The sequence below is a fragment of the Podarcis erhardii genome (assembly GCF_964252035.2).
Source record: "Podarcis erhardii genome assembly, chromosome: 5".
NCBI lineage: Eukaryota > Metazoa > Chordata > Lepidosauria > Squamata > Lacertidae > Podarcis > Podarcis erhardii.
In genome coordinates, this window is record NC_138509.1 from 4,450,566 (window position 1) to 4,463,196 (window position 12,631).

Below are 12,631 nucleotides of genomic sequence, written 5' to 3' on the forward strand. Positions count from 1 at the left end.
GCTACTGGAAGGAATTTTTTTATTTTGTTTTGACTATGGCAGACCAACACGGCTACCTATCTGTACCTGGCAGGGAAGTGAGTGATACTTTTGGGGGGGGGGCATTCGTACTTTGCCACCTGCGCAGCACCTGCTGAAACAAGGACGGGCAACCACTGGGCGTCCAGATTTTCACTGACCCTCCGACTCCTATCAGCCCAGTTCAATATGGCCAACTGAGAGGCATGATGGAGTTGTAGTCCGGCAAACAACTGTTGGTCCGCAAACGTCCTTTGAGCCCAAGCCACAGAGAGAAATGGTGGTTAGGCTCTCTGCGCCGGTGAACGATCTCTCCTGCGCCGGCTTCCTCTGAAGCAAAGCCTCCTCGAGTGCAGCGGGACCCCTCAACTCCCCAGAATCGGGTCCTCAACTTGGAAACTCCGATCTGCGACCCCCGTTGCCCCACCCTCTCCGCCTGCGCAGCCGGGTGGGTGGGGAGCAGAGCCCCTTCCCTTGGGTGCCCATTGGGACTTACTCCGAGGTAAAAGCGCGCGAGGAGGGCGATCCGAGCGCGCGCTCGTTTGCAGAGGGGAAACCCAACGCGCTGAGCCGGAGGTGCAGCGGGAGGATGCGATTGTCGCCCTCCAGGCGGTTGCTAGGCAGCCACCAGGCATCCCTGCCAATCCGGAGCTGCTCTCCGTTGCCGGGGCAACAGCGTCCTAGAAACGCGCCTTGGCCGGCGCGCGGGCGGAATCTCGGGCGGCGGAACTTCCCAGAAGCTCGTCGGGACGTGGGGTCTGGCCGCCCCCGCTCGCAGGCGCCTCCGCCGGCCCGGGGAAAGCTGCACGGATTGAAGCCAGGTACTCACGATCCCGGGAGGGGGCTTCCTTCGGGGTCATCAGGCAGCAGGGAATCCTTTCCCCTAGCTGGAGAAGAGTCTGCAGGTAGAAAATTGTGATTTGTTTTGTTTTCAACGAGTACAGCAAGCCTGTGACTTTCACAGGGGTCATGTTTCGGGGCAGCGCTGGATTTAGGGCGCCCCCCCCCCCCCCGCACAGCGGGCCAAGGCGAGAGGGCGCAACATAATAATAGTAATGCCCATATAAATATAGGTTTATTGTTATCTACTGAGAGGATCCATAAAAAACGCAAATGTGCCAAAAGGAATCATTGTGAAAATAAATATTTTGGGGGAGGGGACACCAATTTTTGTCCTCGCTCAGGGCACCATATTGCCAAAGCCCACCCTTAAAGCCAATATAGCATATCATCAAAGCACACTGAGCGCAATGGCTGGTGGGATCACCAAAGTCCTTTTTCCTAGGACGCCTGTCCGCTTTTCAGTTTTGTTTTTATTTGCCAAGTGCGTAAAGTTGAAAGATGTGCGTAAGTTACGGGCTTACTGCATGATGAAACAAGTTCAGAGAACAGGGTGGGGTTTTTTGTACCAATAGGAGCAGCTGCTGTGTAAAAGAAATCCTTATCAGCCAAATCTGTTTTCTACCTGTGCTGCAATTTATTTGCTCTTTCTGTCTAAGGAGCATAGAGCAGCAGACCTGAGTGTTTTCCTGTTTTTTATTCAGGACATCCATAGAAAGGTAGGCTTGTCTGAGAGATCATGGTAGGCCCTCCAGCCACCTTCATGGTCAAATGGAGATTTGTGTTTGGGTCTCCACAGCCCAAGTTCAGCATTAATTATAACTACAATACCACATTGGCTCTGCATGTAGTTTATTAACAGCCTCACCTTATTCATAATGACTTAGAAATACCCTACTATGTTTGGTGGCCCCTACTCCAAAGGCTTCTTTCGTATCCTAAATAGATACAGTCCATTAATTAAGCATGTTTAATTGGAAATAAGGGTTGAAGCAGATGTGATGTGTAGTGCAATCTTCCTGATCTAAAGTGTCCTCCAGAATCTGTTTTCTAGGCATGGGTCAAGTGCAAATGTGGACGAGCCCTAAATTTCAGTCCCCTGGAATCGCTCAAGCTGCTTGTGGAGTGAGATCAGTTCTGATTCAATTCCATGCCCTCATAGCTGGTGTCATGCCTTTTACTTTCTGCAGGAATCATGTCCAGAGTGGTTAGTGCAGCTGATTACAGTAATTTATATCCTCAATCCCATGGAATTGTGTTTAATTCAAGAGGCCTGTCGACACCTTCAACCAGATCATCAACACGCAGCAACAGCAGCAGCAGTGGCAGCAGCAGCAGCACACAAACATCTTTCAAATCACTTTCAAGTAAGCATGTTTACTAAAGTTTATGTTGCAGGCTCTGACAGCAGCCAAGCACTGTAAGGCAGGCTGCTAGAGATGTGGAAATTATCGAGGGGAACCGAAAGAGCAGTAGGTTTGTGCTTCGTGTTCTCTGCATTTTTCTGGCTCTTCTTAAAACAATTTAATGCATTTCTCTAAGGCAGGGAGATGTGCAAGCAGGTCTTAATACTGGAAACTTATTTGTTTACTTGTTGGGAAAGATGCACAAAATTGATTATGTACAAGATGGAGTGAACAGGAAGTGCAGTTCAGCTGAGCTTCCTGCTAGTCAGTTGCACTTCCTGCCCCCCCCATCCATTTCAAAGTGTTCCTTCACTTGAGTTTCTTTTCTTCATAATTAAGCTTTTTGGCCTGGTCTGAGAGAGAGCATTGTAAAAGCTGCATCAGTGTGGATGGGGAGGGAACAGATAACTCTGAAAGGCCTTCTCCAAAAGGATTTTTGAAGCCCCATTGTTAAAGAGAAGAAACACAAAGCAAGATCACTCTGGAGAATCTCTAAATAGCTTTGACTGAGATTTGGCACGGTAAAACCTGTAGTGCAATATAATTCAAGGAAATTGGGAGATAGGTCAGGCTACTGCTGACCTCCAGTTAAGGGAGGTTTCAAGGTAAGAGGGTGTTAATTGGGACTCTTTTCACACCAAGAAGAAAAGTAAAGAGGAAATAAGACCTTCAGGCCTCAAACTGGCTTGAGTTTGCTTTTACAGTGGTTCCCCGCAAGATGAACACCTCGCAAGACGAAAGGGTTTTCCGTTTTGGAGGCGCTTCGCAAAACGAATTTCCCTATGGGCTTGCTTCACAAGACGAAAATGTCTTGCGAGTTCCTGCGGGGTTTTTCCCCTCCCCCCCCTTTCCCTAAGCCCTAAGCCGCTTATCAGCTGATCCGCTAAAAGCCGCTAAACCGCTAATAGCGCTAATCCGCTAAGCTGTCAATGGGCTTGCTTCGCAAGACGAAAAAACCGCTATACGAAGAGCCTCATGGAACGGATTAATTTCGTCTTGCGAGGCACCACTGTATCATAGAAAGGCAGGATATAAATATCCAATTACGATTACGATATCTTTATTGTCATTGTCCCTTGCGGAACAATGAAATTGAAATCGAACAATATAAATAAATAAATAAAATAAAGATATTTCCCAGATGCCTGGTGAAAGGGACTTCCAAAGGGAGTTTGGAAACTTATCTGCTGTGCTTCAAGCTCAAGAGTTGGGGGAGGAACGTGGAGCACTGTATTGCTCAAGGAGGATGGGTCTCTTAGCTAAATGGAGCCTCCTTGTTTAGAGGCAGTCTACTTTTGGATACTAGGCGCTAGGGACCAGCAGTAAATGAGAGCTACCGCCTTCATGTCCTCCTTAAAACTTTCTAGAGGCATCTGCTGCTTTCCTCTGCCGACAACAGAACAGTGGACATGCCCCCATCTCCCCCTGCCTGTTTGGAGTCCTGAAAGGTTCTTACTGCAGAAAAGTCAAACTTAGGTTGATAATGTAGAAGTTGACATGACTTTGTGCTGGTTTGCTGAAGGAACTATGTACCACAGGCACTATAACTTTATATTTTCTAGCTGCATCTGTCAGTTCTCTCCCTGACCCCACGTTGTCTTCGGTGGATATTGAGCAGATTCTGCTTCAGAAGGCTCTAGCGAAAGAAGATGAACTCAAAAATGCATTTCAGACAGTTGACGCTGATCAAACCCTGAAAGTCACTAAGGGTGAATTTAGAAGAGTGATTGAAACTTTCATTTTACCCCTGACGCAAGAACAGTTTGATGCTTTGCTGGACAAGGTGTGTAGTCTTGTGGATGTATATGAGCTTTTTCTCAGTTATCAAAGGGCCTAACTGCATGTTGCATTAACTGTATCATTAGGCATAATTAGCAATCATAGCATTGGTTTTTAAAATTAATTGCCATATGTGAGTTAGGAACAATTGTGATTGTCATGTAGAACTTTTGCGTCAGAATTAGGAATAAACCTATTAGTGCCAGTGTGAGTTTCTCACAGTCTCAGCTGGGAAGGAGGGCTTAAATCTTTCCCTATGGTGTCAATCACACAGGCAGGTACTTAGCTTCTCCTTTGTTGGGAAACAAGCCATGATCTGGCAAGGCATGTCATCTGAACTCAGGTGAGTCACAAGCCAATAACAAACTTCTCTCTCTGCATGCTGTATTTTCTCTCTGCACACTGAGGTTTTTAAATTGTTGTTATTGAAGAAGAGACTCCAGACATATAACTCTCTACCTGCAGCAGGAGATAGTGTAGTCCAGGAAAAGCATTCCCACTTGGATTCTGTTGTGTGTATAAATTTGCTGTGAGTCACAGGCCCAATGGAATTACAAGTTTTCTTGTAATACATTCTAGCTGTTATGATACTTCCCAATATTAAACGGAAGCAATATGTCAGTAAGAAGCATGGCAAGAAGCAGTCCACTAAAAAGCTTTCTCGAGTGTGTGGTTTTACAGAAAGGTGGAATATAAATTATAATAAATAATATTACCGGTGAGCAATTAGAATAACAAATATTTTTATGAGAGAGCTGTGGGCTGTTTGAAAGCTTATAACGCATTTGTTGGGAAATGAAAGAATGCAAACAGATCTGAACAAAGAAGATGAACTATTTAATTAAATGTTACCTTAATGGAACAATAAGGGAGGAGGCAACATGATGAAAAACAACCACCACAGAATACCATTCACATTAAGTTTCTTTGTATTGAAACAGATTCCGGGCTGTACCAAAGTTGCTGTACCTTATCTTGAGTTCTTGTCGAAGTTTGCCAGACCGATTAACCACCTCCAAAGGACGTAAGAACTTTTGTTGATTTGAACTGTGAAGTTCTGAGATTGGTAGAAGTAGTAATGCCAAATTTCAGGCAGGCCTACACATCACCAAGAACATGGTGTTGTCAGCGAAAAAGGCAGACCAGTGCCAACTCCCTTCTCCCTCTCAATATCTTATAGTTCAACTTAACCGACAATGTCTGGGATATTCCCGGGCTGAGAATACTGTGCGTCAGTATTCACAGTACTTACAGTAGCCGACCAGGGAGCATACAGGGAGCCTGCAAGCAGAATGGTGGTGTAACATTGCTCTCTTCAGAGGCATACATAAAAACAGCCTTGCTGCCTAGGACCCAACATAGGACCCTTGCCTGCATAGGACCCAACCTAGTCCAGAATTCTGGTTAGCCAGATACTGTCTCTCAAGCAGGGCACAAGAACAGCACAGTCTTTAGCATATGTGCTGCCGTGGTGCAAAGATCCGCCAAGCGCCCCGAAATGTAGTTTAGCCCCCAAATTAACTTTCATTATGCTTATGTCAGACACCACGCTTATGTGTGCCTTTATCTCTTGTTTATGAAAGAAGGGAGGAAAAAGAAATTTATTTGCTCATTTATTTACAATACACTTATACTTAAGTATACAACACCATCACACTTAAACCTAGAAGTATTGTTGAGGCACCTGCTTAGGAGAAACATCAGTCGTGTCAAAGATGCCTTTGACCCTGCTGCTGCATAGCAGCACAGCTCAATACAATACAGTGGTGCCTCCAGTTATGAACTTAATTCGTTCCAGACGTCCGTTCTTAACCCAAAGCCGTTCTTAACATGAGGCGCGCTTTCACTAATGGGGTCTGCCCAGGGCAAAGTTTGCAACCAGGAGCATCTACTTCCGGGTTAGCGGAGCTCGTTACCTGAAGCGTTCATAAGGCAGACAGTACGTAACCCGAGGTTCCACTGTACGTAACATAATATTTTGATGTAAGAGTTAATTTTGCATGCACGGCACCATTGAGAATGACAGGCGCCATCGTTGAATCAAGTGCCACTGTTGTGAATGACAAGCGCTGCTGCTGGCGTGGCGCGTCTTTGCTAAATGAGCACATAAAGTCAAAAGTAGGTATACATTTTGGTAATACCTAGGTATATATGTATTTTGTTCTTCTAGCTTGATCAAAATTATTTATTATTTCATAACAGGTAGATAGTTAAGAGCTTAGGCGACTTCAGCGGCGGGCGCCTGGCGCCCCCCAGAATTCGGCACCCGGGTGAAGACAGCCCTGCACAAGAACGAGGCTCCTTCCTTGTTTGCTCCTAGCAGATGATATTGAAGAGGCCTGCTGCCTCTGAGCACTGATGCTTCCTTTAAGCTGCCCTAGCTAATAGCCAGCATTAGACCTACCTTTTGATAGGTTTGACTTACCCAGCTTTAAAGTCATCTGTGACGTGGTTTACACATGCAGCAGCAGCAGAAGATTGTCAAGTTATCCACTGGTGGAATAGACTGTACTATTAGACTGCAGGTGGGGAATCAGATTTTTAAGATACTAATACAGTGGTACCTCGGGTTAAGTACTTAATTCGTTCTGGAGGTCTGTACTTAACCTTAAACTGTTCTTAACCTGAAGCACCACTTTAGCTAATGGGACCTGCCGCTGCCGCTGCACCCGCTGGAGCACGATTTCTGTTCTCATCCTGAAGCAAAGTTCTTAACCCGAGGTACTATTTCTGGATTAGCGGAGTCTGTAACCTGAAGCGTATGTAACCTGAAGCATGTGTAACCGAGGTACCACTGTAAAAGTTTTCCTTATTCCATCAACTCTATGAAAACTCCATGGAGTTTCCTGTCGCTCAACTGTGATGCGGCAGCAGGCTGTCTCTGTGGTCGACAGCGTGTGTGGGGCTCATTCCACCAGCTCTGCTGAGAGGGCAGCTCCATCACATGCGTCCTGGCCCTGAACTGCCTTCACTGCAGCTAGTCATTATGAGAATTACTATTTGGTGCCTGAGCTTGCTTTTTCCCTCTTCCTTCTCTGTCCTCTTTTTGTGCTGTGCCTTCTTGGTGGTCAAGGACTTCTAGGTTTTAACTGATACTATATAAGCTGGCCCGGGAGCCTTTTTGGAAGAATAAAGGGGTGCAAATGCTCTAAATAAATATTCCATGTTATACCAACAAAATCCTTCCCTGTGAGTAGAAACTAACTCCACCCTGCTCCCTGTTGTGCTCTTTTGGATTAAAATAGTTAAGGAGGATTTTATTTTTTAAAAAAATGCATAGGCCTGCACATTTGGGGGTTGAGAATTTAAACATGGCACCTTCCACTTACGCTCTGAAGTGGTACAGTCCTCTAACACCTAATTCTGCTGCTTGCAAGCTACTGGCCAACACAAATAGCCAATAGTGATTGCACTTGAATTATAGCCACCCCAGGGACAGTGTGCCATGGCCATGCACCATGGCCATCCAATCTTTCCTGCAAAATGGTCTTGGTTATGGGATGCAGCTGGCCACTTACCGCAGTTATTTTGTCAGCATAGCCCGCTGTGCTTCAGGACAAACAACTGGCCTTAAGGAGAGTGCTGCAGAGGAGAGATTATCTAAAACAAGAAGAATCTCTTAAGTTTTTTGGGATTGGTCCCTTTAGAGCACTGCAGTGGGATCTGTGTTATAGCGTGTTCTCCCTTATAACTTCCAAGACATGGAAGAGCAGGGGGCGGGGAAATCTATTCATTCCCTTTTCCTAGACTTGATCCCAGATGGCTTCAGAGCTCGCTGATGCTACTCCTAAGGAAAAGATTGCACCTCTTTATCCATCTGCCTGATGAAAGAATAATAATCATGATTGCTTTGCGCATAGCACATCTGGGCTGGGCAAGGTGGAACCGACTCACAAAGGACTTTTAAAAAATACTAGCCACAAAGTTGTCACAAAGCTGCAATGTAAAGCCACTTGAGGCCAGAGGAAGGTCTTAGCAGCCAGGATGTGGCGAGTACACCTTACATTTCTTAAGCCACAGAGCTGATGCAGGAGTTTGGCCCACTGTTTGGCTTGACAAGCGCACATATATTTTTAAGTGCTCTGGAAACTGAATGATGGCAGTATGTGAGGACCTGAACTTACAGTAGCAGCCCAATAGATTCAGGGTTGTGCACCAGCACCCAGATCTCGGTAATACAGAGAAATTCAGGGAGACTGGCCCAGGAAATCACACTCCTAGGTGCCTTGACATTCCTCAAAAACTCATTTGAGTAGAGATCTAGATCAGTCTGTAAGGACAACTCTGCAGTGCTTTGTACGCAGAAGCTGTCATACGGACACAGACACCTGATAACTTTTGTGATCTGTTTATTACCGGTATTTTAAGTTTCCAGAAGGTTAGGCATGTTAGCTTTCTAAAATAATCTATATTTTTGCATTAAAAAAAAATATTACCAAATATTTAAAATGTGTGATGTAAATTCCAGTCTCTGCCCCCCCCCAATATTCCATGCGTACTTGTTAGTTTGTGGTACCAAGAACAACAAAGATTTCTGTATCACTATAAAATACTAGCCTTTTTATTATGACATAAGCCTTTCAGATTCAAAGGAGTAGCCCTAGTTATACCCTGATCTACCACTGGAGGGCGATACAGATGCTGTTTTTTCCGAGACAAGATTTTAGAAAGTGAGTTTAGGACTACTTTCTGACTTGAGTTACAGCCTATGGCCTTTTTGAAAACCAAATTATCTTGGGCTGCAGAGCATTATGTGCTTAGGTAGCACCATATAAATAAGTTTTTGGCAGGTAAAATCACTCAGATTCAAAGGGAGGAAGACTCCACCATGAGATGGAAGAGTGACAGAACTTTATCCATTCAGGTTGTCTGCAATCATTTTCAACCTGTTACCTCCAAGGATGTGAACAGGATGCCTGGACGAGTGAAAGAGACCACCTGTCTCCTTGATCCTTGCCTATCCTGGCTTATAAATGCGAGCCAGGCAGGGCTGGGCAATAGGTTTTGTGGGTTGGTGAATACTTCCCTCTGTGAGAGAGTCTTCCTGGACCCACTTAAAGAAGCGGTTATTAGGAAATCAGGAATTTAGGTTACAGTGCTACCTCGGGTTACAGATACTTCAGGTTACAGACTCTGCTAACCCAGAAATAGTACCTCGGGTTAAGAACTTTGCTTCAGGATGGGAACAGAAATCGTGCTCTGGCGCCACGGCAGCAGTGGGAGGCCTCATTAGCTAAAGTGGTACCTCAGGTTAAGAACAGTTTCAGGTTAAGAACGGACCTCCAGAACGAATTAAGTACATAACCAGAGGTACCACTGTGTTAGTTGATCAGGAAAATGTGATGGGTGGAAAAGGTTAAAAACCCCATCCCTTGTTCTCTTGGCTTTTGGGTGATGGGATACCCCATCTCTGTCCCCCTTTGCCACAAGCATCAGTTGTGGGGAAGGCATAGAAAGAAGGCTGCAAGTGAATTTCCTGGTGCTTGTCTAGCTTGGCTCTCAGCTAATTGAATGCTGGTCAGAGCTCCAATTCTGCTCTTCATCAGCTTCATTGATCACTACGGCTGCCACTTCCTCCTTCATCTTCCTCTTATAAGCACCCAAAATCTCACTCCAAACTTTGGATGTTGCTGCATTTGGGGAGTGGGACCACATGACGTTCCCTCTGATATGACTGCATCTTAGATGTCCCTGAGCCAAAACCCACTTTTCTTCTAATTGGTGGTAATGCAAAAAGGATTTCTAGAAGAAATGTATTGTATGGTGCCGCACAGTATGCCTCTGGCATGCTATAGTTTTGGGGTTATATCGGGTTTCTTGGCTTTCACGCCACATCTCCGTGAACCACATCATGTGGCCTTCTCCCCTCTCTGCCTCATTTTCTTTCTGCGGCTGATCCTTCAAAGATCCTTCCCTGCTTGCTCATTGCCCCAACATGTCAACACTGGCGGCAGTGCTGGTGCCAGGCTATTTTGAGCCCTGGGCAAGGCTAACTACTTGGACCCCCAATTGCTAACTTAAGTTTTCAAAAAGAGATGTGTTGTAGGGAAAATGAAAGGCAAAAAACCTTGAAACTACTGCATTTATTTTAAATGGCAAGCCTAAGTAACACAACAAACCTTGATTATCTTTCTGAAATACAAAAGAAAATGTTTTAGCACACAGCTCCTTTTGGATAATCTTGTGAATTCTGATGCTAAAATTTCAGTCTCTTGAAAGTTTCAATTTCAGGCACATCAAAATCTCACTTTGCCTTCCTTTTCCTTTGCAAACGTTGTCCCCAATTCCTTCAGGTCAAGCCCTGATGCTTGGGCATGTTCAACTGATAATAGTTGCCAAGCCAACTAGTCTCCTTAGAGCAGCAGAAACATTCATCACATTATCCAGGAGTTTTTGTTGTAGTGTGAAGAGAAGTCCTCCTTGTGGCATCATAGACTTTCTGCCCCTCATGCATGGTGGCGGGAGGTGGTGTTAAGATTGCAGGTGTCCATTTTAAAGGAAAGGGTGACGTGTACCAGAGCATGTTTCTCCACCCTCACTACACCCCCCCTTAATGCATATTCTTTCCCCCACTTAGCGGTTTGTTAGCAGGGAGGGAAAAGGCGGTGAGGTAACGGGAGAGCCCTGCAAAGGCTGAGAGGCAGAAAGAGCAGAAGCCAATGCTGCTCTCCGTTTTGCAACAATCTAAGGATGCTCTGAAATACTTGGGGTGGGAGAGATATAGAAGACAGCAGAGCACACATGTCTTCCTTATTTCTGCCAGGAATAAAAGGGAGAGAGTCCTTGAGATTATGGGTTGGTGACAAGGGGGTCTGTGGGCAGCTTTTTCCAAACATGCAACATGACACTGGACCCAAGAAACAAACAGGATGGCAGTGTGGTTGAGTTACTGCCAGGTGTGAGATCAGTTAACAGCCACTAGTGGGGGGCTGCAGTGCACAAACAGTGCATAAAACGGAGCCTTTTCGGGGATGCAGAAAGGCCCTGAATATCTTGCTCTTTGGGGGAGTATGGTGGGCATTGCTGATCTGCAACATTGTTCATGGTAATTTCATTTACCTTTACTTTTTTAGGTGGAGTAGTGCTGAAGATTCGCGGTCGAGGACGTTGAGTCAGCTAGAATGCCTCTTACGGGAGAAGGTATTGCACAGCAAGTAGCACTCAGTCATTTCCCCTGCCCTTGATCGCCAGCCATTACCTGTGGTCACCGCTGAGCTCTTAAGATCTCTCATGTGTACAGAAAACTCAGGAGAAAAGGAGAGTCACCCACCTCTCGTTTTGTGCTGAATTTCGGAAACAGGGAGACTGTCTTGTCGCTTCTGATTTTCCCCAGTGCCTGATGCAAAGTGAGGAGCCAACTCGGCCCCTTTGCATCCTTGTGCCAGCTAGGAAGACACTTGCTCCTTCCAGGGTCTGGAGTAAATGCCAGAGAATGTGGGGCCAGGAAGGCAGTCTGTGTCTGTTTCCACTCTTTGCCCCCCATGAAATGCATTGAGCGCTTGGGGAAAGAGGTCTTCTCAGTGTTGTGCTGGACATCCAGGAACAAGCAGTCTCCAGGAAAAGATTTATGGCTGCCCCTAGCACCCACATTTGTGTACCCCAACCCTGGGCTTTACTCACCTATGAAACACATTTTGGCCGTCAAAGACAAATCACGCTGGCATAACTCTCCAGGCTTAATAATTAGGCAGGAGGTTTTTGCAGAGGATTTGCAAGTACAGCTGCCGCATAGCAAGATGGAGCAGCCTTCTTTGCCAAGACGCAGCCTCTCTGGCACAAGCGCTGTGTGAGCCATCTCACCCACATGTATCTATATCGGATCCAGGTGCCAGCCTCTTTCTCTCATGAAGGGTGTCTGTATCTGTCATCCTAGACTGTGTGAGACATTAGCATATCACAGAGCTGTCGGGACAGATTGCATCCAAAACTGTCATTCATTCCTCACTACAGTAAACCCTATCAGTCATTGCTCAAATATAGTTCTTATGGCTGCCATTGCTTTTCTTCTTCTTCTTCATCATATATATATATATATATATATATATATATATATATATATTTGCTTTCGTAGATTTTCACGGGTACAGGAATGCAGGTTTTGGTGTCCTCGGGTGTCTTCCCGTGTAAAAGTTGGGGTGTCTAGGCGACGTTTCGACGAGGTCTCACTCGTCATCTTCAGGCTGGTGCTTTCGGCTTCTTGTTACTGGAACAGAGCAGGATCTCAGTGTTTGAGTTCCTATAAATACTGTAGAGGGGGTGTGGTGTATAGCCTCCAATGTTCTGGGCAGAGAGGAAGTTCCCAGGCTAGTGTGCCTAATGACCCACCTAAGTGGTACTCAGGATATCACTCAAGAAATCACTCAAGATATCTCTCAAGTAATTAAGGAACAAAAGAAGAAAAGGCACACTAGCCTGGGAACTTCCTCTCTGCCCCCAAAAACTTCCTCTCTTTTCCAACACATGAAAGAAACAGGACACGAAATTAATTTTGCAGATTCCAAATTGCTCTTTAACACGGAACATCACCACAAGAGAATAATCATGGAAGCCATCGAGATAGAGAAACACCCTCACAACATGAACAAGCG

General features: G+C 45.6%; 1 protein-coding gene across 3 annotated transcripts in view; it reads left to right on the forward strand.

Annotated features, from left to right (window-relative positions):
- Nucleotides 1-794: 794 nt before the first annotated feature.
- The window catches only part of EFCAB6 (EF-hand calcium binding domain 6), a 107,152-nt gene continuing 95,315 nt past the window's right edge, over nucleotides 795-12,631 (forward strand). For 2 of the 3 annotated variants that reach the window (XM_081860933.1, XM_081860934.1), the window contains exons 1-5: nucleotides 796-923; nucleotides 2,049-2,225; nucleotides 3,827-4,047; nucleotides 4,985-5,067; nucleotides 11,117-11,183. In XM_081860933.1, coding sequence (XP_081717059.1) covers nucleotides 2,054-2,225; nucleotides 3,827-4,047; nucleotides 4,985-5,067; nucleotides 11,117-11,183 — 543 coding nt within the window. In that variant the 5' untranslated portion in view covers nucleotides 796-923; nucleotides 2,049-2,053. Of the gene's footprint in view, nucleotides 924-2,048; nucleotides 2,226-3,826; nucleotides 4,048-4,984; nucleotides 5,068-11,116; nucleotides 11,184-12,631 lie in introns of all 3 variants that reach the window. The other variant, XM_081860935.1, reaches the window with a different exon arrangement.